The sequence below is a fragment of the Mandrillus leucophaeus genome, unplaced genomic scaffold (assembly GCF_000951045.1).
Source record: "Mandrillus leucophaeus isolate KB7577 unplaced genomic scaffold, Mleu.le_1.0 Scaffold290, whole genome shotgun sequence".
NCBI classification, from domain to species: domain Eukaryota; kingdom Metazoa; phylum Chordata; class Mammalia; order Primates; family Cercopithecidae; genus Mandrillus; species Mandrillus leucophaeus.
In genome coordinates this window covers 2,095,762-2,121,361 of record NW_012103032.1, presented here as the reverse complement: position 1 = coordinate 2,121,361, position 25,600 = coordinate 2,095,762, and the positions used below count along the sequence as shown (strand labels likewise).

At 58.1% G+C, this 25,600-nt stretch overlaps 1 protein-coding gene across 1 annotated transcript; it reads right to left on the bottom strand.

Moving 5' to 3' along the window:
- Positions 1-499: 499 nt before the first annotated feature.
- Positions 500-22,393, bottom strand: FMNL1 (formin-like 1). The gene is made up of 26 exons (XM_011985977.1): positions 22,322-22,393; positions 17,211-17,294; positions 15,572-15,685; positions 14,776-14,849; positions 14,342-14,425; positions 13,874-14,002; positions 11,642-11,750; positions 10,491-10,567; positions 10,211-10,304; positions 9,127-9,201; positions 8,700-8,810; positions 7,128-7,277; positions 6,539-6,640; positions 6,135-6,387; positions 5,636-5,923; positions 5,317-5,441; positions 4,454-4,656; positions 3,774-4,008; positions 3,555-3,623; positions 2,902-2,982; positions 2,693-2,822; positions 2,385-2,548; positions 2,068-2,169; positions 1,828-1,923; positions 1,471-1,591; positions 500-928 (listed from the first exon to the last, which is right to left on the bottom strand). The coding sequence occupies exons 2-26, from the start codon at positions 17,286-17,288 to the stop codon at positions 825-827; spliced, it is 3,168 nt and encodes a 1,055-aa protein (XP_011841367.1). The 5' UTR covers positions 17,289-17,294; positions 22,322-22,393; the 3' UTR covers positions 500-824.
- Between the last annotated feature and the right edge of the window lie 3,207 nt (positions 22,394-25,600).

Below are 25,600 nucleotides of genomic sequence, written 5' to 3'. Positions count from 1 at the left end.
GACAGACAGATGGGGCAATACCGGCTGGCGGAGGGGAGAGGCAGGCGAGGAGCGTGGGCAGGCCCGGAAGAAATGGGGCCCCGGCAGGGGGAGACGGAGGCGGCACACGCGGAGATGTAACGCGAGGTCACTCATGGCGTCACTACGCACTGGGTAAGGCGAAAGGAAAAGGGACCAGATGCCCAGGTAGGCGGCAGGACTGGCGCAAATGGGGCGGGGCAGCCGGAAGGAGAACTGCTGCGGGGCTGGCCGGGCGGGTCTGACCCCAGCTGCCCACTCGCCCTTGCGCTGGCCCCCTCCGGCCTCCCGCAGGGATCCCGGGCCAGCCACGAGAGCCTCCGTCCCCTCAAACCGGGCTCCCTCGCCGCCAACTCTAGTAAAGAAGCAGCCTTTCTCCCAGGCGCCCGCTGGTTTGCAGAGGCCTGCTATGAAGAGCTTGTACAAGTAAAGCGTTTGCTGAGCCAAACAGGCTGCGGCGAGCATTGAGCCAACGCGTATCTTTTGCAAACATCTTTATTAATCTCGTATAAAAATAAGGTCCATGGACGGTCCTCGGCGCTGGGGCTTGCGGGGGCGAGGTGCACTTTATAAGTTACAGGCCAGGCTCCTGCTGAGGCTAAGTATGGCTATTTGGAGGGGGCTTTGGGGTGGGTGCTGCAAGCAGCATTTGCCCTCTGTGGCAAGAGGAGGATGCACCAGCCCGTTTGAGGCGGGCCACAGCGGAGGAGGGGCTGCCCGGCCAGCCGAGCTGAGGACCACCTTCCTTGAGCCTCAGCCTGTCCACGGCCCCACACCCTTGCAGAATCCACCTGCAGAAATAGCGGCTACAGCGAGAGGTCGGACGTGACCTGCAGTGGGGGGCCTGGGGGACGCCGGCGGGCACTGCGGCGGCCTGTGTCTGCGCGGATGTAGGGCTGGTTCCGCAGATCTGGCAGCCGAAGGAGACACATTTACCCTTTAGGAGTCTGCCCAGAGCTGGGAGCATGGCTCCAGGGCACAACCATAGCCTCCTAAGGACTCAGATTGTGTGCACATGGCAGGGGTACCGTTTATGTATGCCAGACCCGCCCCCGCCCCCAACGGCAAATCACATCCCAGCCATCCACTGGCCCAGGAGAAGGCAGCATGCCTCAGTTCCCCCAAGGGTCCCGGGGGCTGTGGGCAGCGTGGGATCGGAGGCCAGGTCATCTGGGTACCTGAGGGGCTAGAGGGGCATCTCTTCTCCCAGGCTGGCCTCACAGAGGAGCCGGGATGTCCGCTTGCCGGTACGGGCCGTGAAGGGCACCGTCTTGATCACTGAGTGGGGGTGGGGCGGGTGAAGGAGAGTAGAGAAAGGAAAAAGGAAAGAAAAACAGAAAAGGTAGCGAGAAGCAGTGTGGCAGCCAGTCCCCCAGAGGGTAGGGGATTGGGTCAGAAGACAGCATAGAAGGATAGGCTGAGAATAAGACCAAGGCCTGGCCAAGCCCTTACCTGTGATGATGTCTTCAATGGCCCCGTCACGGTCGCTCTCATAAATGAGTGGCTCCTTCTGCTGCTTCCGTTTCAGCTCAGAGATTAGGTCCATCTGTGCCCGCCGGGCCTTTGGCGGTGACTAGGGGGAATTTATAGCTCCAGCTCCAGGAGGCCTCCCCACCACCAAAACCCTGGAATATCTGCCTGGTCCCCCACAGCAAGGACAGCTGGCTTGAGCAGAAAGAACCCTTTCGCATCCCAGGCTCCTGGGGCAGGGTCCGTCTGTAACAGTGAGGGTGTGGGGGTGACACCAGAGGGTGATGAGATGCCATGCATCCCTGCAGCCCAGTACCAAGCCCAGGAGCAGCGGCCTACCTTGTGTGCTGGGGGCTCCCCTTTGCCCAGGGTATCAACGCCTGCCTCCTGGGCAGCGGCTTCTTTTTTCCACTGTTCCACCTCCTGCTCAGCTTTCTGCGGGCCAAGGCAGTCTCCATGAGGGTGGCCCTCCCTACTGCCCTACCCACCCCCTAAACAGAAGCAGTCCCACCCCTCCGCTGCCCAGTGGAAAGGCTTCAGTGCCCTACAGGGTTCCCAGCCTGCCCCAGTCCCGAATACCTTGTAGGCCTTAACGAAGCGGCTAAAGAGGGAGAAGAACAGGCCCGGGGATGTGGTCTTGGGGTTCTCTCCGAAGTATTCCACCACGGACTCAAAGGCCTCCTGCGGGCACAGCCTGTCAGCCCCCCAGCTTAGACCTCTCACAGCCTGTGCCCCCCAGGACACTGGCCACCTGATCTCAGCTTCTCCCAGGCAGGGTGGCCCCTCGTTCCTGCTGCATCCCCCCAAGGGGTCCCAGCTACAGCCACACCCCTCCAGGCTGGGCTACCTAGTGCTCCTACATCCCCCACCTCCAGGTGAGGCCAGCCCTGGCACACCTGAGCCGTCTTGCTGTCTGCTAGCAGCTTGTCCATGGTGGGCGAGTTGGCCCTCAGGAACTCCTTGAGCACCACGCAGTCATCCTGCCGCACAAACTCCCTCTGTGTCAACTCTAGGCCTCGCTGCAGGGAGCGCACGTCTGCCAGGACACTGTCCAGGGACACTGGGCCAGGGATGGGGCAGTATCAGGTCAGTGAATCGGAGAGGCAGTCCTCCCACCAATTATATCCTGTGGCCACCTAGCTTTCTCCCAACCTACCCCAGCCCACGGCCCCTCCCCGCACCCAAGGACCTATATACCCCCTACCTGAGCCTGCCTTGTCCAGGAAGTGCAGGTCGCTGTGGAAGCCTGTGAGTTGCGGGTACTTCTCAGCAATGACCTTCACCAGGTAGTGCAGCAGCGTCTGCTTGCGGTCAGTCGACTTCATCTCCAACAGCTGCACAAGGACCTGTTGTAAGCCACAGGCCACCAGCCAGTCCCCAGCCCCAGCCCCCAAGCCAGGGTCCCCTCCTCACCGCATCCAGGCTCTGGAGCCTGAAGCCATAAGCTGCGCCACGCTTGCTACTGTTCATGTAGTTGCCAAAGGCCAGGACGATCTAGGAGAGGCAGGGGAAAGGCTCAGCAGAATGCCAGGGCTGAGGACACTGCTTAAATATATTGCACAAGGAGGAGAAGAGGTGGCAAGGAGCAGGCCCCACACACTCAGCCCCTACTGTACTCCTGCACAGGCCCCTCAGATTCACAGCGCATGTACGTGTGTACACACAGGTCTCACACATGTGCAGAGTTAACACCATGGGCACACCCAATTTTGTCCTCTGCTAGTCCAACCCAAAACTTGTTGCCAGCATCCCCTCCTAGGCTGTGTGGTCACTGCCTTTCCACCAGCCATTTCTACTGGTTCCTGGGCCCTCCACTGAGCAGGTGACATTGCTCACAGATCAACGCTAAAGGGGACTGAGCCCTCCGGCAGGGTCCCAGGTGAGCTGCTACAGACATGGCTGCTGTTCCCCTTCCCATTCACCACCCCCCTTAGATCTGTCCTTCTCAGCATGTACATGAGAAGTGGGAACGTTATCTTTGTTGCATTGCAGGTGGGCAGGGCCTGGGTCTCCCCCTCACACTATCCAGAACAGGCAAGGGTGGGCCCCACCTCCTGGCCCCTCACCTCCAGGATCTGGCGGAGTTTGTCAGAGGACTTGATGGACATTGAGGCTGCAATGATGGCATTCAGTTGCTAGGGGTAGGATGGGGGAGGTAAGATAAGTTGGGGCCTCCTCCATCTGGAGGCTCAAGTACTCCCAGATTCCCTGCTGCAGCCCAGGCTGAGAGGTGCCTTCTGCCCATCCCCACCCAAGCCACACCGCCCTGCCCGCTCCGCCCACACCGGCATGAGCAGCTGGGCTGTGTCTGGGAAGTTGCCCAGGAAGGTGAGTGTGGTCATGCGCTCCGGCAGGCGCGGGATGCGGCTGAAGTGTAGCATGAAGCGGTCCTCCTCCGACAGCTCCTCCATCGGCTGCTGCTCCCGCTCAAAGCGGGCGATGAGGCTGCGCTCATACTCTGTGGGCAGGAAGCGCATCAGCAGCTCCAGGAAGTCCAGGCCCAGAGCCTGCAGGTCGTACCTGTGGGAGGGAGGAGAGGGGAGGGTGGGCATCATCCATACCCACCAGTCCCTGGGAGCAGGGCTACCCCTGCCTTGATTGAATAAATGAATTTCAGTATTTTCTATTTGCCAACAGCTTCAGAGAGCAAGAGGTAGGAATCCAGAGAAACTGGGAACCGGAGAGCCGGGGTCCCCATCATACATCAGTGGAAGACGCCCAGCTGTAAATCCCATAGCCTGGGTACTCACAGCTAGGCAAAGAGGCAGGGAGGAAGTGGGACATCCTAATTTAGGCATGGACTCAGTTTTCTCCACCTTAAAATGGGGACAAGGTTCCTGGACCAGGTTGGTATGAAGCTTGATGAAAGAGTTCACCATTGAGGCTCTTGTACTAGGATCTGCCTGACAACCCCAGCCTAGCAGAGGGGCCAGACTGCCCACAAGTCCGGGGCAGGGACACTCACGCCTCAATGGCTTGGCAGATGCGCTCGGCCCCCAGGTTGCCCTTCCGCAGGGTGATGGCCAAGTTCTTGGCCCGGTTTGCCTCAATGAGTGTTGCCTTGCTGGGGGCCTTCTGGGCTGCCTTACTCTTGAGAGTGCTGAGGTCCAGGCTGGGGCCTTGGGACTTGGTCTTGAACTGTTCCTCAAAGTCGCTCATGTCCAGCTCCTGAGGGTACACGGTGAGGAGGTGGGGCTGGGTGGGGCGGGGTCTGGCACTCTCCTGGCTGAGCACAGTGCTAGAGCCACCCATCTGGCCCTGACCAGGCCACCAGCAAAGAACCAGTAACCCAGCCTGACCACAGGCCCTGATGGGAGGCACAGGGGAAGCACAGGGATCCTGGAGGAGGAGGGCCGCCTAACCGGGGGCACCCAGACTTGGGGCCAGGACAGCTAAAGGAAGAGCTGAACTGGCCAGTGGTAAAAAGGAGAAAGGAAAGGACATTCCAGCAGAGGGAACAGAATGGAACAATGGCAACAATGGCCTACAGGCAAGAGAACACATCCTTTTGGAAAACTGGAAGTGGAATCAGGAGGGCTGAAGCCTTGGCTGCCTGTGGGAAAGTGGGAGGAAAGAGGCCTGGAGGCAGAAGGAGTGGGATGGGGGGGATGCACCCCTCTGCAGGGATGGAGGGGAAGGCGTTTGGGAAGGCAGGATTCTGCCTGTTAGAGGTATGGGTCCAGTCTGGCTTAATGCCCATCCCTGGGCCTCCCCCAGCTCATCTGTGAAATGACTTGGAGAAAACGACTACCCCCAGTGCCCAGCCTGATCCAGGCAACTCCCCTCTTACTCCAGTGCCCATATGCGGAGCCAGGCAGGGCCACTCACCTGCAGCACCTTCTCATCATTGAGCTCTGTGAAGACGGTGCCGGTGATCTGGCTGGGTTTCAGTGCCACCCAGTTCAAGAGGGGCATTCGGAACTTGGTCTGGATGGGCTTCTTGGCCTTCACTCCTGGGACGGGCGGGGGTTTGGGAGGAGTGGTGAGCACTAGGGGTACTGGAGGGAACCTGGGCCCAGGGAGGGCTGATGGGCCAGCCAGGAGGCAGCAGGAGCCCCTAGGCAGAAGACTTTGGAGGACACTGAGGCCCAGGTCCCTCCCTCCATCTCCCCCAAGCCCCGGGCCCAAGGTGGTCCACTCCACTTACCTGGGCCCAATTCTGAGTCGCGTCTTCCTAAGGCATCAGGAGGACCTCCCGGAGGCGGCGGCGGCGGAGGCACCGGCCCGTCAGTGCCCGGAGGTGGTGGCGGTGGCGGGGGTGGGGGCGGAAGGTCTCCGGGCAGCGGCGGCGCCGGCGGGGGCTCTGGGCTGCCAGGGAGAGGCGGGGCCTGTGGGGGCGCCGAGGGCGGGGCTTCCTGCGGGGAGGGGAGGCCGGGCAGTGGGGGCGGCGGCGGCGGCGCTGCTCCGGGAGCCGGCTCCGCTGCAGGTGCGAGATCTGAACCAGCGAGGGCGGGGCGGGGGGAGGCGCGAGTCAGCTCCTTGACTTGGGTGGGGTCCTCTCCGCCTCCCCGCTCTACGCATGCGCTCCTACCTGAGCCGAGCCTACAATCCAAACCTCCCTCGCCCAACTCTGCCCGCCACAGATGCCCCTGGGCTCCCCCCCAGACCATGCCCCGCATCCCCGCCAGCCTGAAACTCCTGCGCACCTGGGCTGGGGGAGCCGGTCGGCACCCCCGGAGTCGGAGCATCACCGCCGCTTGGAGTTGCCACAGCGACGGGGAGGATCTCGATGGAGACAGCATCCCCCGGCCCCCGCAGGATACGGATTAACCCCTTCTCCTCCAGCTCCTCCACCTTCAGCTCCAGGGCCGAGGGCCGCATCGGGGCAGCGGGAGGTGCTTTCTCAGGCTCGGGGGGACGCCTGGAGGCGCCCATGGCGGTCGATTCGCTGAAGCGCTCCTGCGAACCCCACGGGAGGGGTCAGTGCCCACCAGCAGGCTCCTTGGCACCAAATCCCCATCCTCTTCCAGGGGTGGAGGGAGATGTCAAGCCTAGAAGCCGAAGCTGGCCTGTTCTTGGGTGCCCGGCCCACCACCCGCCCCAGCCTCACCCGCAGGGTCTCCAACTCCTTGCGCGCCTGGCTTAGCTGTTTTTCCAGTTCTGCAATCTTGGCCATGGATTCGTTCTCCGCGTCCCGAAGCCGCTCTGTCAGCTGTAGCACCGGCACATGGTGAGCCCCGACCCGCAGCCCGGCACTGGCACCGCCGGTGAGGGGGCGGCATCAGGCATGCCTGCCTAGAAGACTGGGGGAGGCTCCCAGATCCGCTCAGCCAGGTGCCAAGGGTGGGCCGAGCCTGGCACTCGAACCCAAGCAAATAAGGAGAGGAAACCAAGGTACCAGTGATGCGGGAGGTGGAGGGAGAGGAGGAGACTGAGCTGGGAGGGGCCCCAGGCACCCAGTTCAGTTCATCTGGGGACTGAGCCTGGGTAGAGGAGGGGCCTGTCAGTGAGGGCACTCACCCACACTCATTGAGAAAGACACCCAACAGATTCAGGCTTTGGATTCAGGCCAGGCTCTGGGGCCAGGCAGGCAGCACGTCCAATGCACAACTAGAACACTGTCTGCTGCCCAGTGCCCATGCCTGCGTGTGCCCTGTGGGCCTCTGATGTGCCAGGCTGGGGTCAGGACCCACTCTCACCAGCGCCACCTGCTCCTGCAGTTCCTCCATGTGCTCCAGCACAGCGTTCTTGGTCTCTGTGTCCTCCAGTAGTGCCCCCACATCAAAAACATTGTCCAGGTACGCCTGGATCTGCACCTGCAGCTTGTCACTCTCGGTAAGCCGAAGCCTCTGTCCCCCAGATGGAAGGAGCAGGGTGAGGCCTGGTGTGCGTGTGGAGGGAGTCTTTCCAAACCCCCCACCACCACTGCCACCCAGAGGAAGGGGCCTGAGCCCTAGCCCACTTTTTCTTTATTTTTTAAGATATAATTCACATATCATAAAATCCATTTTAAAGTATACAATTCAGTCATTCTTAGTATAGCCACAAGGTTGTGCAACCATCACCATTATCTAATTCCAGAACATTGTCATCAGCCCAAAAAGAAACCCCACAGGCGTCAGCAGTAACTTGCCATTCTCTCCTCCCCCAGTCCCTGGCAACCACTAATCTACTTTCCATCTTTATGGATTTACCCATTCTGGACATTTCATATGAAGCAATCATAGAAAGCCGGGCGAGGTGGCTCACACCTGTAATCCCAGCACTGTGGGAGGCTGAGGCAGGCGGATCACCTAAGGTCAGGAGTTCAAGACAAACCTGGCCAACATGGTGAAACCCCTGTCTCTACCAAAAATACAAAAATTAACCAGGTATGGTGGCAGGTGCCTGTAATCCCAGCTACTCGGGAGACTGGAAAAATCACTTGAACCTGGGAGGTGGAGATTGCAGTGAGCCAAGATCGTGTCACTGCACTCTAACCTGGGTGACAGAGCAAGACTCTGTCTCAAAAAAAAAAAAAAAAAAAAGAAGCAGCAATCATACAGTGTGTGACCTTTTGTGTCTGGCTTCTTTCACCTAGCATGTTTGCAAGGCTCACCCATGTTGTAGCATGTGTCAATACTTCATTCCTTCTTGTAGCTGAATAATATTCCATTGTATGGATAGACCCCCCGCCAGTCTGCTCTCTACTTTTTCTTAATCCTGGCTTTCAAAAATCCAACCCCGAAAGCCCCGCTCCTCCAGGAAACCTCCTAAAAGAAGCAGAGAAGGAGCTGCAGCTTCTCTGCTCAGGCTGGGCCAGGAAGCACCAAGCTGCTCTGCCCACCTTCCCCAGGGCAAGGAACTTCTCCATGTCCTGGGCCCATCCAGCATGAGCCAACTCCTGCTTCCACCCTGTATCTCTGGATTCCCCATTACGTCCTGGAGTCTGAGCACCTGTCTGAGGCTGGTGCTCCCAGACCCAGACCCTGGGCCACCTTGACCTATTCTGGTGCCTGCAAAAATAATTCCACAGACTGGGGGCCTGGTATGTGCCAGGCACTGGTCTATGCATTTAGAGTCAAGATTATCTTCTATGATTCTCCTATTTGACAGATGGCAAAACTGATACTCAGAGAGAGGAAGAGACCTATCCAAGGTCACATGGCAGGAAATGGCAGGGCCAGGATTTAAACCCAGGTCTGCCTGACTCCAGCACCCATGCCGCTAACCACTCAGCCATATTCTGCAGTGGGCAGGCAGTTAAGTCTGGGGGGCAGTACAGGGCTTACCTCCAAGTACAGGTCCAGGCCCAAGTGGGTGAACTCATATTGCAGGAAGACACGGAAGTTCATGTTCTCCACCGAGTGTACCACAATGTTGATGAACTGCATGCAGGCCACCTGGGAGCCAGGGACATGGGCAGATCTATGATCCTCTAGGTGGCATTGCTCAGTGCCTTCCACCTCCACTTACCCCAAGCCTCCCTCCTTCTCCACAGTTCTCACTCCACTAACTCCCAGCCTTGGCCTGCCCAACATTTCACCTCCATGTTCCCTCAATCCAGCCCCCTGCCAACATCCATCCTTCCCCTACTGACCGCTCAGTCTTTATGCTTTGCTGGGGCAGAGCCCATTGCCCAGCACCCAGGACCCTAGCTGCTCCGTGCACCCAAGAGGGCCTGGCCCAGGCCTCAGGCTGCTGGGCTCCTCAGCTCACCATGAAGTCGATGTTGCTGTCCTCATTCCGGAAATATTCCATCAGCTTTTCAAAGCGGTGCTGCTCCCCACACACCTGGGTAAAGGGAATGGCTCTCACTGAGGCCCAGTGACACACGTCCTAAGCTACCTTCTGGCTGCCACACCTGTTCCAGTTAATTCAACAGGCTCCTTTCCAGTTAATTCGAAGTTGAGCCACGTCACTCTTCTGCTCAAAACCTCCGCTCTCTCTCAATCTCCCACTCCCCCTCACTTTTTCCACTCCAGCCACACTGGCATCCTGGCACATTCCCACCCCAGGGCCTTTGCACTTACTGTTCCAACTCCCTGGAGAGCCCTCACTTCCACACCAAGTACCTTGCTTCCTTCACAGCTTTGCTCAAATCTCACTTCTCAGTGAGGCCTTCCCTGACCACCCTGCAACCAGGGTGCTGGGATTGCAGACATGAGCCACCACACCTGGCCTCTCTTTATTTATTTTTTATTTTATTATTTTCATAGAGATGGGGTTTCGGTATGTTGTCCCCCTCCCTCTGCAACATTGCTGGCTTTTTTCTCACAGCATTTATCATTTCCTAACATACTATGTAATTTACATCGTTTCTGTCCTTTCCTGTCTGGTTTCCTTTGTTCACTGATGTGCCCCAGGTGCCCTGTTCCTGACACATACTAGGCACTCAATAAATATTCATTAAACGAATGAATGAATGAAGATATCTTCTGCATCTTATGCATCCCCACACATCTACTTCTTGCAAGCCTGTTAGCCAGAGTCCACAACTCCTGAAGGTATGAACCAAGGCTAGTTTGAATCTGGCAAGGCTGAGTCAGAGGTTCAGCAGGTCCCTGTAGTCGTCCCTGCCCCCACCCAGGTGGTGCCTTTACCTGACCCTGCACCTTCCATTCAGAACTTCCCCATCCCAGATTGTTAAGCCAGTGATGTGGCTCAACTTCAACTTTTGGGCGTTCCCCAAATGCCCACCCAGTGTCCCCAGCTGCCTCCACCAAAGGCCACAGCTGCCAACAACAGGACTCCAAGCAACACCACAGGGGGAAGTGCATGTTTGGGTGAGGGACTCCGGTACCTCCTTGAAGTTGTCAAAGGCTGCAAGGATGATGTCATGTCCTCCCCGCACCAAGCACACGGCCGCCAGCAGCTCCAGCACCAGAGCCTTGGTTCTAGAGAGAGAAGGGGCAGGTTGTCCCTTAAGAACAGGCAGGACCCGCAGCAAGGGTGGGCACAGGCCTGGCTAGGAGGAGCATAGCGGGTGCGGAATGAGCCTCTGAGACCTGGAGGACAGAGTAAGCAAGGGCTAAGTGGGAGAAGATTCTAGATATGGGAAAGGTTTGGGGCCTGGACCTCACCTGGGGTTCTTGTTGTTGAGGCTCAGAGCAATCTCATTGACACAGGCTGGGTGGTTCATGACAAGGCTGAAGCCAGACTGGGGAGAGAGGAGAAGTCAGTGTCTCCAGGAAGGGACCCCAGGACTTCAGGCACCCCAGCAGAGTCAGTGCCACGCCACACTGATCTTTAACTGCCCTCGAGTTTAGGAAGTTCTTCATATCCAACTGCAACTTCTTCTGTGGCCACCAAAACCTGGCCTTGTTTCTCTCTCTCTCTTTTTTTTTTTTTTTTTCCCAAGATGGAGTTTCCCTCTGTCACCCAGGCTGGAGTGCAGTGGTGCCATCTCAGCTCACCACAACCTCTGCCTCCCAGGTTCAAGTGATTCTCCTGCCTCAGCTTCCCATGTAGGTGGGATTACAGGCACCTGCCACACCCCCAGCTAATTTTTTTTGTATTTTTTTCAGTAGAGACGGGGTTTCGCCATATTGGCCAGGCTGTTCTCAAACTCCTGACCTCAGGTGATCTGCCCGCCTCGGCCTCCCGAAGTGCTGGGATTACAGACATGAGCCACCACACCTGGCCTCTCTTTATTTATTTTTTATTGTTTTATTTTCATAGAGATGGGGTTTCGGTATGTTGCCCAGGCTGATCTCGAATTCCTGGGTTCAAGCAATCCTCCCGCTTTGGCCTCCCAAAGTGCTGGGATTACAGACATGAGCCACTGCACCTGGCCTCTTTTTAAAATACCTTTGTGTTTCCAAAAGCCAGCATCACACACCTTGGACACCGTGAAGCTGTCTTAAAGGCTGGCTAAGTAAAGGAGGGCCCGGCTTCACCCATCAGACCTCCAAATGAATTGACCTGAGACTGTTCTCCCCTGGCCCTCTGTCCAGCCCTTCTTGGTAGGTGTGCCCTGTCCCTATGTGAGGCTCCTTCATGTCCCAGCCATGGGCAGGGGTACTCAGAGAACCTGACAGAGGCAGCAAAAACATGGGCTTCCCCTCAAGACGCATCAGCCTTAAAAGTCCGAGCCAACAGCCCAGATGCACAAGTTCCCCAGCACAGCACAGGGTAAAGGGACAGTGGATCCCAGAGCCTCGGCAGCTTGTGTAGCCCCCAGTGAGGACAGGCTGGGCTCTCTAGTCCCCCAGTCCCACACCCCCCGGCTGACCTGGTAGTTCATGATGGCACGCAGGCACATAATGCAGACGTGGACATCGTCCTTCTGGCTAACGATGCGGGAATTCCGCAGGGCCTTCCTGCTGTGGGCGGGGGTCAGCCTGGGCGGGGTGTGGAGGAGGCAGCAGGGGTCAGAGTGAGCCCCAGCTTCCTGTTCCCCCACCACTCAGATGGCCTCTGGGGTAAGAGGAGGTACATATGGAACCTGACGGCACCACATCCCGTCTACCCAACCAAAGAGGCTGGCTGAGGGGAGGCAGGCTTCCTCAGTCCTTAGACCTGGGGTCTGGCATGCTTGGAGGAGCAGGGACACGGAAGCCAGACCTGGAGTCTGGCATGCTTGGAGGATGGGGGACACGGAAGCTAGACCTGGGGTCTGGCATGCTTGGAGGATGGGGGACACGGAAGCTAGACCTGGAGTCTGGCATGCTTGGAGGATGGGGGTCACGGAAGCTAGACCTGGGGTCTGGCATGCTTGGAGGATGGGGGTCACGGGAAGCAAAGACACTTCCCAGGGGCTTGGTAGGGCGAGAGCCTACAGAAGGAAGAAACATGGGAAGGATCACCACAAGGTGGCGCTCATGGCCACTTGGGCTCATCTTCCAATGTGAGAGGCGGATCTGAATTCACGCCGTCAGGGTTCAGGAGCATCCCAGCTCACCATTTACTAGACGAGTCACTTAATCTCCCTGTCCCTCACTTTCCTCGCTTCTAGAATAGGAATGCTAATAATAGTAGCTTCCTGTCAGAGTTGTTGGGACTATGAAATGGGCTTAGAACAGTGCCTGGCACATAGTAAGTGCTATATGACTGTACTCCCTTATTCTTCGCCAACAAATGTGTGATGTTTTCATTGTTGCAGAACTGCCGACCCGGACTTCCACATGTCAGTCTCCCTGACGATTCTATCACATTCCCAGTAACAGCGGGAGGCCCTGCCTTCACCTGCTCCTGCCACATCACCCTTTCCCGTCATTGTGCTAATATGTCAGAGTTTTTGTTCATGCTGTTCCTTCTGCCTGGAATGCCCTTCCCTGTTCCCATGGCTGCCTATAAAGCCTGTATCTGTCTGTGAGACATAGTGCCAGTGTCACCTTTTCTGGGAAGCCTTCCTGATGCCCCAAGTGGTGGCCACCTCCCTTCTCAGAGCTCCCAGGCACAATTCCATGACAGCCTGTCACACTAAATTGTCCCCCACTTAGACTGTGGGTCCCTGAGGGCAGAGTAACCTGTCTCCTGGGCACCTGCCACACATCTCATACATACTAAGTGCTAAAAAATAAATGTTTGTTGAATGCATAATTGCATGAATGGACAAATAACATATTGTGAAAGTTTGAGGCTTAATATGCAATCAACCCCCTAGACCCAAAGTAGGAAGCTGGGGATCCACAAGATGCTCTAGGGTCAATCTACTGTCTGCTTCCTGCCTCCCAGCAAGATGCCCATGTTAGGATGGAGGAACCCAGCCACAGTACTGAACCCAGGGACATCAGCTGAATACCTCATCCTACCCCGCCACCACCCTGGGAAGGAGTCAGCCAGGCATGCACCTGCCCCTAGGTGGCTACGTACCGGGGAGAAGGGGGACACCTGGAGGCCGCATGGGAGAAAACAGGGGATTAGATGCATACAAGAGGGGTCCCACCAACCCAGAAGCTCCCTTCTTATCCCAGACCCATCCAGACTCCAACTTCTAGGTGCCCACCCCTGATGGCTTCTTTTTTCTTTTTCTTTCCTTTTTTTTTTTTTTTTTTTTTTTAGACAGGGTCTCACTCCGTCACCCAGGCTGGAGTGCAGTGACGCGATCTCGGCTCACTGCGTCATTCATCCCCTGGGCTTCAGCGATTCTCCCACCTCAGCCTCCTGAGTAGCTGGGATTACAGGCGTGCGCCACCACACCCGGCTAATTTTTGTATTTTAGTAGAGATGGGGTTTCATCATGTTGGCTAGGCTGGTCTCAAACTCCTGTCCTCAAATGATCTGCCTACCTCAGCCTCCCAAAGTGCTGGGATTATAGGCATGAGCCACGGCACCCAGCCCCACCCCTGATGGCTTCTTAACATACTGGTGCCCCAAACTCTGTATGAGTCCCTTACTCTGACCCCTAATGCTTGGCTACCCCTCTCACCAACCCCAAGGGCCCTGGGTGGGCTGGCTAGATGCAGCAGTGTGGGGGCTGAATTCTCTGTTCTCCCACGACCCCACCTTGTGGCCCACATACTTGATGGTCAGGTGGCGGCTTTTGGGCACAGAGGAGGGCGGACCCTTGCTGAGGTCTTCCACCGACTGCTCCAGGGGCTTGTTTTTCTCTGAGTTGGAAGCCCCATTGTCTGTGCTCTCCATGTCATACCTGGGGACAGGATGCAATGGGGCTGGAGGCCAACACTGCAAGGACCACTTAAGAGGGGGCAGAAGAAACGCAAGGAGAGACAGACCTGCAGGTGAGACTAAGGAGCAGGAGGAGGAGGCTGTGTTCTTGGCACTGTGCTGAACATTGTGGTGGAAGAGAGGCCACCCCTCCCTGTCAGGGAAAGGCTTCTGGAAGGGGCATCGCTCAAGGCCAAATGCAGGGTTCCAGGGTAGACTCGGGCTGCCCGGCTTGGAACTGGCCAGGGGAGTGGGTGAGACGCAGGGAGACGGGGGTCAAAGCTCTGAGGAGTGGCATGAGGCCTAGGGGCAGGAGGCTTACGTGACAGAGCACTGGGCAAAGGCCAGGTACTCGAGGAGCACATCCAGGCCGCGGTTCTCTTCGTTGAGGAACTCCTGCACCCACCTGTGGGCACAGGGCTCCCTGAGCTCCAGCGAGGAAGGAGGTCCTGCCCCCGATGGGCACAGAACAGGGACAGCAAGGGCCCCTGGCGTGCCCTTTCAACCCCCAAAGACCCAATGATACCAGGGGATTCTGGGAGACTTAGGTGGGTCCCACAGCCCAGCCATGCCTCAAGGTACCAGTCAGAGCATGGGCAGGAGAGGGAGGGGAAGCTGTCCTGGACACCCCCAGGAGGTGGTCCACAAACACAGCCCTGTGTGGGGGGCAGGGGGAGTAGGAAGGGGAAGCTCCAGGGGCTGCCTGGAAGCAGAGCCTTCCTAGTCCCAGAGAGGAAGATCTGAGCCCTCACTCACCCAATGTGGTTTGTCCTCAGGGAGGTCTCCAGCTCCCGAAGCACCTGGGTGGACTCCTGAACTCGCCTCTTAAACTGGGGACCGAGAAGAGGGAAGGCTGGTAGGTGGAGCCCAGCCTCCCACAGGCCCACCAAGTCCTGAGGCAGCAGGCAGCAGCGCCCACCCTCCTCCGACTGGCACAAGTGGCCTTTCATGCTCAGCCTCCCCCACCACCTCCACACACCTGCCTAGCAGAATAAGAACTCACAGGCTGCGTGTGCTCCCCCATACACAGACACACAGGGTACACACACCCCTGATACATGCACACACTCAAAGAGGCAGGGTGTGCGTGCACACACACACACTACATGAACATCCATATACATGCACTCTAAATACAAACATAGGACGTCCACACATCCCTACATGGACACACACACATTCTCTCTCTCTCCTGTATACGGACTCAAGGGTGCACACACACACACACATCCATAAGTGGACAAAATACACACATAGTATACACACACACCTACGTATGGACATATGGGCTGCACATATGTATACACACAGTATAAGTACACAAAATGTGTCCATGTAAGCACACACAGGATGCACAGGGGAATGTCTAAAGGGCACGCCCAGGGCACTCTTAGCCTCCTATAAATACACAGACACACACGAACACACACACACATGCTCATACATGCACTCACACATGCACATAGAAAAGTCTGTTCACACAGTTACTCCAGCTGTCCAGAGCTTGGAAAAGGTGGGGGAAAGGGACAGAGAAAAGAGGGGAGACATGTACCCCCAGGTTGGACATCCAATCAGCTGCTACCTTTCGGCTGACCCCACCAGTATCCACATAACTCTTCAGCTTCTGGATGTAGGCTGCAGGGGGGTTCTTGACTTGAAACCGCTCCTGGGGAGATGGAATGGGGTGTACAGAAAACCAACCAGAGCTACCCCAGGGCAAATGACCAGTTCTCGTCCCAATGTTCCATTCTCAGCTCTGATCTGAGGTCCCAGGCTTGCTTAAGACGCCTCTGAAATACCAAAGGTATAAACCCAAACAGTCCACCAAGCCACTTTCTTTGCTTTTATGTTATCTTTCTCTTTTCTTGCCCTGTGGTCCAGGCTGGAGTGCTGTGGCACCATCATAGTTCACTGCAGCCTCCTACTCCCCAGCTCAAACGATCCTCCTACCTCAGCCTCCCGGGTAGCTGAGACTACAGGTGTGCACCACCACGCCCAGCTAGCATCGGGCCACTTTAAAGACCCCCAGCCTAGGCCTAGTCTGCCCTTCCCGGATGGCCTCCCAGGCCACAGCCCTGACACAGCTATAGGGTGGACTATGCAGGGTTAGTCCTGCGTTGGCAGGACCCTGTGTGCTCCTCTCCTGTGCTCAGCGATGCAATTCCTAACTCCCCCACCCCACTGCAGGCTCCAGCGGCCACTGACACAAAGAGGCAGGGACCACGGCAAAGACCCCCTCCCCAGAGGGGCCCCCACCCTTCCAACCCAAACCCCTCAGATTCACCAAGCCACCCCTCAGACTTTCACTTCTTCCAGCCCTTTGAGCCCCCAACCTCTGAGATGCCAGGCCGAGCTGCTCCGAGGGGACCCCTATCACAGCCCCAGAGCCTCCAGGGGCAGCTCCCCACCCTCTTCCCACTGCCCAGCCCTTACCCCTGGACTGCTGCCCAGCCAGCCCAGGCCATCTGCTTCATTAGCAGGAGGCGAAGGCCCAGCCTTGGCTCCCAGGGGAGGCTCTCAGCTCCCTCCCCACCCCCAGCCTCTGCAGCTCCCTCCTTCACAGGATCCCTGCAGTAGCCGAGCCCCACCCAGCCTGGCTCTGGGAGAGGGTCTGCCCATGGGTGACCACAGCCCTTGAAGCTGGAGAGGCAGGGGCAGCTGAGTGACCCGTGAGCCCAGGCGCCTGGACGGAGCACCAAAGCAGGGGTCCAAAGTGGCTGGCCTTGGGGAGTTGCTGGTGGACTGCAGCTCCTCTGGACCCAAGGTAAAAGGGCAGGAATTCCCGCCCCTTCCCCCCTCCCTCCCATGGGGTCAGGTGAAGATGTCCAACCCCAGGGTTGCCCTCTCCCTTTCCCAGTCCAGAGAGGTTTATCAGGAAGCTCAGAAGGAGGACAGTGACAGTGCCAAGGCCCCAGCTGCCCCGGCCAGTGCCCCTGAACCAGCTCTGCCAGCTCCCCTGAAGCTGACCCGGCCCTGCTCATGACTCACAAGTTCTTTTGGGGAGTTCAAGAGAAGGGGATTCGGGAGTCCTGCAGACCCCAGTACCCTCCCCAGGTGCTACATTGGCCACTGAGCAGAGTCTTGGTCCTATGGGCAGTATGGCGGTGCCCCTCTCCCCATAGCCCCAGCCTGGTCAGGGCTGGGTGCTGACAGTGGGCGGGAAGGGGTGGCTGGGCAGTGCTGGCACCTACCTGATCACAGATGAGCTCCCACTTCTTCTCGTTGTCATACTGGCTCAGCAGCTGGACTTTGTCCGGGGGCAAGTTCATGCAGTTCTGGGGAGAGGGAGGACAAAGTAAGACCCCTGAGCCTGGGGCCCCAACAAGTCGGGAGAGGAGAATGGGCATTTGGGGGAACCCACTTGGCTCCCCAGGAGGTACATCACCCCCCGAATCCTCTGACCCTAGGAGATAAGTAGTGTTATCCAAAGAGAAAGCCAAAGCCAAGAGAGACAGAGCACCTTTCCCGGGGCACGCCAGCTAGAAGGGACAGCAGGATTTGAATTTGAGTCTGCCTGCGCTGTGTCACCCCCTACACCGCCTCCCTGGCCTGCCTGGTGTGGAGACAGGTGCGTGGGTTGTCAGCCTACCTCTCTGGGGACCTGAGACACTTCTGGGCTCCAGTTTCCCTGTTGGGACATCAGCGCTTCCCCTATTCTGGTGGGAAACTAACAGGGGAGCCATCACCAGTCAGGCCGAAGTGTGGCCTATTGCCAGTGTCCCACCTCCACGTGCCACCAGATCCCACGTGTGTACAAACCAGGCCTAGGGCACCAGTGCCTCACGAATGCCAGAAACCCTCCTGCAAGGAGGGTGGACAGCAGCCTTCTCCTCATCCCTCTCCAGCCCCTCCCATCTCGGGGAGAAAGCTGAGAAAGGAGGGAGAGGCCTGGGGGAGCTGACGGCAGCCATGTCAGCAGGCAGGGAGTTCCAGATCACAGCTTCAGGGGTGGGGAGATTTGGGGGGAAGGTCACTCCACCACAGCACTGGGGAGAAGAGTCAATGCCCTGGGTCTGTGGTGTGGGCCGCCCAGCTGGGACTCCCCCAGGAGCTGAGAAAGGTCAACAGAGCTCCGCGTGGGTCCTCCTCCTCCCCTGGCCACAGACGACAAGGGTGTGGTGCCTCTGCCACCACAGAGCAGGTTACAGTCAGCCCCGGGCTGCAGAATCAACCAGGTGTCAATAGCACCAGGGGCCTTCTGGACCCCCGGACTTGGCTTGTCTGCCTGACAGACCCAAAAGATGAGGCCAGTTCCCTTCAATTTAGTAAACCCCAGGTTATTGAGAGCCTTCTGTATGTCTAGCCCAAACAGACAATTCCTGCCCTCAAGGAGCTCTGAGTTGAATAAGGGTCTCCATCGGGGATGTGGGAGCCCCCGAGGGCTCCTGTTGCCAGCCATGGTGGTTCACGCTCCACACCCTCAGTCATGTGGCTCTGAGGAGAGGCCACAGCTGGAGCACTCAGGGAGCCACACCCACCTGAGGCTCCCCAGCCAGCTTCCTCTCCAGGGTGCCAGGCCTCGTTCTGGGGATCCAGCCAGACCTTACCCCCAAAATCACTGTCTCGGGTCAGGCCCAGACAACAGGAAGCTGGGTGCGCTCAGCCTCCATTGCTTAAGCTTTCCGGCCAGGCCCCACTGGAGAGGTGAAACTGCCCCTCCAACAGGCCCCCCGCCCCCAGCGGCTGGAGGGGTGGGAGTACGTCATCCTCTCCCCCATTGCGAAAGTGAGCCTGGATTGAGGAAACCACCGCTGTCTCATCGGCCGCCCTCCCCCCCGCCCTCCAAGGGCCAGGACAGCTCCAGCTACCACAGGGGCAGGGCGGGGGGGCGGGGGCGGGCAGGGGGAGATCGCCCAGGAGTACCAAGGAGGCGGGGTCATTCTCTGTCTCTCTGTCTCTGTCCATCTGTCTGTCTCTCTCTCTGATCCGTCTTGCTGATGATCTCTCTCTGTCACCCCCACCCCACAGGGACAAATGGTGGGGCAGGGCCAAGGTGGGAGCAAGGTGGAAGAAAGGGACAAAGAGGGGAGACAGGGCCAGCAGTGCCAGGGAAACTGGAGCCATGGCGGGCACACAAGACGGAGATGGCGGCCAGGGAGTGAGGGGACGGAGCCCAGCACGGAGTCACAGAGGGGACAGCCACTTCCCCACATGAATCCTCCCAGGCCCTCACCCACCCAGGGACTTTTTTGGTTCTGGAATGGCCCCAGCAGCACTTCTAGAGGCAGTAACTAGTCATAATGACATCCCCAACAGTCAGGTAGCCAGCTCCGCCAGAATGCCTACTGTGCAAGGCACTGCTCCGAGCCCTGCGTGCCGACGACCGCCTTCCACCCTCACTGCCATCACTGGCACCGTTAACATTCCCATCTCACAGGTGCAGGCACAGATTAGTTTAGTGACCTGCCCAAGGTTATGAAGCCAGTAAGAGTAGAGCTGGGCTGGCTTTGAGCCTGGAGCTGACTCTGAGCCACCACCCGGGTCCACTCCCCCAGGAGAGCCCCCTGGTTGTTACTGTGGAGGGGAAGCCTCTGCTGGGGCCTGGAGCACCTGTCTGAACAGTGGTGGAGGGCAGAGCGCCCATGCCCCTTCCCCACCTGGGCCTTCTCAGGCCCCCAGGCCCACATGCCAGCCTGCCAGACGGGCTAAATTTAGCCTCAGAAATCAAAAATAGCTCTGACAGCGCCGAACACTAATTAGCAGCTGCTCCTCAGCTGTGGCTGTGCCCACCGAGGAGCTGGGCACTCCAGGGAGTAGGAGAGGGGCCATCAGATGCCACTCACTCGGGGTGGGGTGAGGCCATCCTGAAAACAGGGACAGACCCCCAGACCAGGGCCTTCAGCAAGCAGCTGGGATGGGGGCTGGGGGACACACGGAGAGTTGGCTAACAGTGCTCAAGTAGGAGGGGAGGGGCTGGCAGTCCAGGTGGGCAGGATACCTGCCTCCTGAGGGGGGTGGGGAGGGACAGCGATGAGCTGCCACATGGAGGACCCGGAGCTGGCTTCCAAAGACCCAGGCTCTGGGCCCAGCTAGCCCTACAGCTTCTTTGCCCCTTTGGACCTCAGCTTCCTCCTCCATCAAATGGGCGCACTCCCTCCCCGGAGCCTCACACTCACGGAGCTCCTGGAACACTCAGTGAGAAGCTGAGTTTGGATTTAACAAAGCTCTTCAGTGGTCTAACAATATGAAGAAGCACTTCACAGAGGCAGGAGTGGTGGAGGGGCAGGGGTCCATGGAAGACTCCAGGGTGGGGGATGGTAGAGTGAGCAGAAGTTTGTGAAAACATCCAGAAACATGGGCTTGTCTCCAAGGCTTTGGCCAAACCTTAACTAGCCTTCAGCCTACTTTCCCTGCTGCCTTTAGTGCTTTGGGTCAGATGAGGAAAGAGACAGGATTCATCTTTTAGGGTTGGCCGAGAAAAGGAACTGATTCCCCATATCTTTCTATTAGAATGTGTGGGGACCATTCTCCTCCCTCCCTGCCCTGGGTGTGAGAGGGGACCCCCAGCATCTGCTCACCTAAGGCCAGCCCCCAAAAGACCCTGCTAAGAGCCCTTCCCCCACCTCCCCCACACCAGTGCTGACTTCTGAGACAGTGTCCCAGGAGGCTGAAGGGGCTGCGTCCACATCTGGATGCAGCCACACCCTAGGGTTTCACTTTCAGTTTGAGTGGAGCCTATGTCCCAATCCACCTGCCCATCTCTCCCTATGGCCTAGCCCTTCAAGCCCTAGGGTACCCCTGAACTTGGACATCAATCCCATCTCAGGCCAGTCCCACAGGCGTTCCTCAGCCCGATGGGCCCAGAAGCTGAGCCTGTCCCCCAGCCCCCACTCCCCCGTCCATCTCCCTGCCACCTGCCCACCTCTATACAGTCTCAGCCTTAGTTGTAGTGCTCTCAGCGCATCTCCAGACACAATTGATTTTACCCACTTGTTTGAACTTTGGCATATAGATTTTCTGGAGCTCTTATAAGCAATTCCAGGCTTACAGGAGAGCTATGAGGAGACCCAGCCCTAGGATCAGGTGCTGAGGACCCAAAGAGCTAACAGTTTCTCCCATCAGAGTTCAAGGGTCCCCACAGCTGGGAAAAGGACAAGCAGGGTGGAAGCCACTACCTATGTCATCCGGGCTGGTAGGAGAAAAACAACACCGACAATAGTAACAGTAACAAATGTTCCCCAGACACTTTTCTTCAACTCAGAATTAATCTCTCAATCCCCAAACATTCCGTGCTAAGTGCCGTTCTAAGCGCTTTATATCAAAACTCATTTAAACCTCAACAAGCCTACAAAACAGATACTGTTATAATCCCTATCTCACAAATGGGAAGCTGAGGCTCGAGGAGGTTAAGGTGCTTGCCCAGGGTGGCCTTGGTGGCAAGCTAGCAAGGAAGACCCAGCTTCCTCCAAAGAAGGAGCACCCGGGGAATGGGAAATGTGGGTCCTGGCCCCCAGGGGTCTTCTGCAGACAGCCTGGCCCACGTCCCCCATCTGAGGAACCAGGAACAGCCAGCCCCACTTCCTGCCACCCAGCGCCCCACGCTTCCTGTTGTTGCCCACACCGAGCTCTTACTCACTGGGGAACCCCCCCCCAGCACACCCTCTCTCAGGGGGAAGTGGAGGCCTCCCCTCCCCCTCCCATGTACACACTGCTACCGTTAGCACCACCGCTGCCCCACCCTCCAGGAGAGGTGGGCCCTCCCTCTGGCGGTTTCCGGCCACCAGGCAGTTTTCAGTCTGGGCCCCACTGCTGGTGACCTGCATAACGGTGGGGAGGTTGCCTGGCCCTCACTAGCTAAGGATCTGGGGCTCCTGGGGAGTGCACAGCAACCTTGGGTGCTCTTGGTAGTGGAGGTGGAGGGAGGGGAGAGGCAGGGTCTGGGCTCCCTCCGCTGAATGGGCCCTGAGATGAAGAAGACCAGATCAGCTCCAGCTTTATCCCCTTCCTCACAGTGGAGGGTGGCTACTGAGCATCTGCTCTGTGCCAGACACTGTGCGAAGTCCTCTATTTCACCCTCTCGACAATCCTAGGAGGCCAGCAGATGCCATTGTTATTCTCTTTTTACAGATGAGGAAAACTACAGCTCCGAGAGGTTAAGTAACTTGTCCATAGTCATGCAGGTAATGAAAAAAATGAATCTCAGCCCCCAAACATCATGACCCCAAAGCTCAGGAAACGCCCCTGCCTTTCCCATAAGTAACCCTCGCCCACTCAAAGGCCACCCAAGCCACCTTCCAGGGCTCCGTGTTCCCAGGAAGAAGGCAGAGATGGCCCCGAGAGCACCTGCTCCTGCCCATCTCACCCAGCTCTCTGCCTGTCAGCCCCAGATGTCACTGTGAGTCATGCCCACCACATCCGTGGCTTTCCAGGGTTAATGTGCGCCAGCCCTGCCTGCTGGGATTGTCACCCCTCTCCTCTGCCTAGCCCAACATCAGACCACATGGCCGCAGCCCCCCTGACATCCTCTGCCTTGCAAATGGGAGGCATAAGGCCTGAGCAACCCCATGGCTCTGTGTCCCCACACTTCATCTGCCCCGTCCCGGAGGTGGGAGTGGCCAGGGGGCCAGTGCCTCAGTTGCAGTCCCTCCTGCCCTTTACTGCCAGCCCGAGAAGGGAAGAGCCCCAGCTGCAAGCAGGACTCCAGGCCCAAACCCAACATGGGGCCATCCTGACCTGCCCACACAGCCTGGCCAGGCACCCCGGCCCCTGGGCACAAGCTAAACACCCATCAGGCAAATGCCTCTCCACTGCTACTGTGCCAGCATGGCTCTTGGCCTCATGCACAACACCCCTGACACCTTCCCTTGATCCCTCTGCCCCAAGGTTATGGGATTCTCCCTGCCCGGCAGATCAGGGATGTCCCAGGCCCAGGTGTAAGCGTGGCTCTTCTGGCACGCCTGGAAAGGTCGCCTTGTCATCCCCGTCCCTGACCCTGCATGCCTCCCAGGGGAAGGCATGAAAGGGCTGGAAGACACCCAGCCTTGGGCATGGGCGTGGGAGAGGCGAGAGCTTGGCGCCCCGCCGGCTGGTGTTCCCACCATCGCAGCAGGCCGGTGGGGCTGGGCAGCCACCGCTCCTCTGCTGTTGCTAAGGCAGCAGCCGGAAACCCTGGCTCAACCTGCTCTTTCTCTCCACCCCCATTTTAAGCAGGGGGCACCCCTTTCTTTCACAGCTTTCTTGGAAAGGTAGCCCCCCACCACCCACCCTTGCATGGGAGAAGGGCTCCCTGCACCTCCTGTCTGGCTGTAAGTGGGGACATCCCTCACCCACAAGAGAGGTCCCACAGCCAGGAGAGGAAGGAGAGTTTAGGGTCTCAGGATCCTACGCCCCACTAGGGACAAAATGGGAAGGAAGAGGTTCCCTGGGGCTGCTGGACCAAATCCCTGAGGGCAGGACTGTGCTTCTCCCATGGAGAGTGGGGACCACTGATGGCAGTGGGCCCACCCCTCAGCAATCTAAGGTTCTTCTCCTCTTAGACACTGACCAAGGACAGGACTCAGCTCTGGCCATGGTGGTTAGGGTGGGGGTTCAGATAGTGACCCACTCTGAGATACCCACTGCCAGACCTGAGGGCTGAACCAGCTCTTTAGCCCTGGGCAGCCTCAGGCAGAGGTCAAGGCTGTTACCCTGGGGCAAGCCTCATGCCCCTGCTGGTGGGGAATGAGAGGAACCAGGGTCTTAGCCAAGTGTCCTTAGATTGGGTTTAACCTGCCCACACAGGATAAAAGACAGGCTGAGCCACCTCAGGAAGAAGGTATAAACACACTGGGGTTCCTGGGCACCCAGTAAGGGGTAAGCCCTGGTGGGTGCTGCTACCCTAAATTTCTGCTAGTCACCTCCACTTTCTCCACCAGCACACCCTCTCTGGCCCACCTGTGGGTGTCCCCCCTCCACATCCCGGTACTCAGGGACTCCCAGTGGCATTTAGTGTCAGACTCTGCCAATCAGTTACAGCCACAAATCCAAGCAGGGCAAACAAGTCTTACATACACATCAGAACCTCACCATTTGACTTGTGGATTTTCCCCTGGTCTGAATTATTCACAGGGCTCCTCCCCATCAGCGTGCTAAACAGAAGATTGGGGTCAGGACCTCACCCCAAGAGGTCCATAGACACACACTTGGGGGAAAGACAGACCCATGTCCCTCCAACCAGGTTGGCAGGGGTCCAAGGACCCACCACCAACACAGGCTCCCCAGATGGCCCCCAGAGACTGTGTCTCCTCATTCTCCCCCCTCCCCCATCTGCTCAGCTCAGCTTTGTGAAGTCCTGTGCTTGGGGAGCGGGGAGCGGGGCAGGTGGAGAGATGGAGAAGTCAGGCACCCGCCTGGTGTGAAGCGTCCCTCAGTGTCCCTGCCCTCCTCTAATTAAGCAAGGTGTCTTCACAAGGATGGATCCCTCGCCACCCTATAGCTCCTCCAAACTCCCCCCAGCCTTCTCTAGGGAGGAGAGAGAAGCTAACATTTTCAGGAACTGTTAGGAGGCGACCCTTTGGGGCCAAGCGGAGGATCTAGACAGCCTAATGACTGGCCAGGAGAGGGGAAATGATGTCAAGGAGATGGAGGGCTACCAACTGAGCCAGCACCCTCTGCGGCCTGTGCCTCCGTTGAACCCCCACCCTCAGACCTGCAGGGCTGTCTGCACAGACTGGGAAATGCATCTGGGAGAAGGCACAGCCTCATTTGCCTGTCACCCAGCGTCCAGCAAGGGAAGGCTGACAGCAGGCAGGCCACCAGGCAATGAGTTAGAGGAGGGAGCCAGGGCCAGGGCATGGGGGTGGGGGGTGGGGGGAGGGAGGGTGAGCAGCTCTTCCCCTCCCTACTTCTGCCTCATGCAGGGTCTTGGGGACCCCTGAGTCTGCTCTGGAACCCCCACCCCACTGAACATGTTGACTGTTTCCAGGCTCGGCCTGAGCTGACGGTTCCCTCCCCAGAGGCCTATTCACCAGCGCCCCCCCTCCAATTCCCCAGGTAGGCGACGGTGGGGAGTGGTTCCAGATTTTGCTCCACCCCTCGCCCGGGCGACCCACCCGTCCTGACCCTACCCTCACTCATCTTACTCCCTTCAGTAGCTTGGAAGGGATGCCCCAAGATAAGAGCCACAGGCACCCTGGCTCTGACATATGGCGGGGGAGAAACACAGATAGCTCCCGGCCATGAGCCGATAACCCGACTCCCCGCAGCCCAGGCGTCCAACAAATCAGGACCCAACACCTCCAGCAGGTCTCCCGATCCCGGGAGGTTGTAACCCTTTCATCTTTGACCCCAGACACAGAAAAGCAGATGCCCCAGACCGGCGCCCGGGCGCTGGGCCTGCGTGCAGTGGGGAAGGGGGCGACCCGGGACCCCTGTGCGTGCCCCGCTCCCAACTTCCTCACAGGACATACTTGTTTAGACCTTTAAACCCAGCTGGGGTGGAGATGTCTTAAGGAGGGAGATCGGGCGATTACTGAAGAAAGTTTTGGGGGGACAGTGCTAAGTCACTCTGAAAAAAAGGCCACTGTCGCTCCCACCCCCTGGAGGGGGCAGCAGCCGGACCGGGGATCTCCAAGCAGCACCTGAGTCCCCGGGGGCGGGGACG

Coding starts and splice junctions, on each gene's coding strand:
- FMNL1 (XM_011985977.1), bottom strand. CDS start 17,288: ATGAACTTGCCCCCGGACAAAGTCCAGCTGCTGAGCCAGTATGACAAC. Junction 14,426..14,775: donor CTGAGGACAAACCACATTGG/GTGAGTGAGGGC, acceptor CTGTGCCCACAG/GTGGGTGCAGGAGTTCCTCA. Junction 4,657..5,316: donor ATGATGAGAAGGTGCTGCAG/GTGAGTGGCCCT, acceptor GTGTACCCTCAG/GAGCTGGACATGAGCGACTT.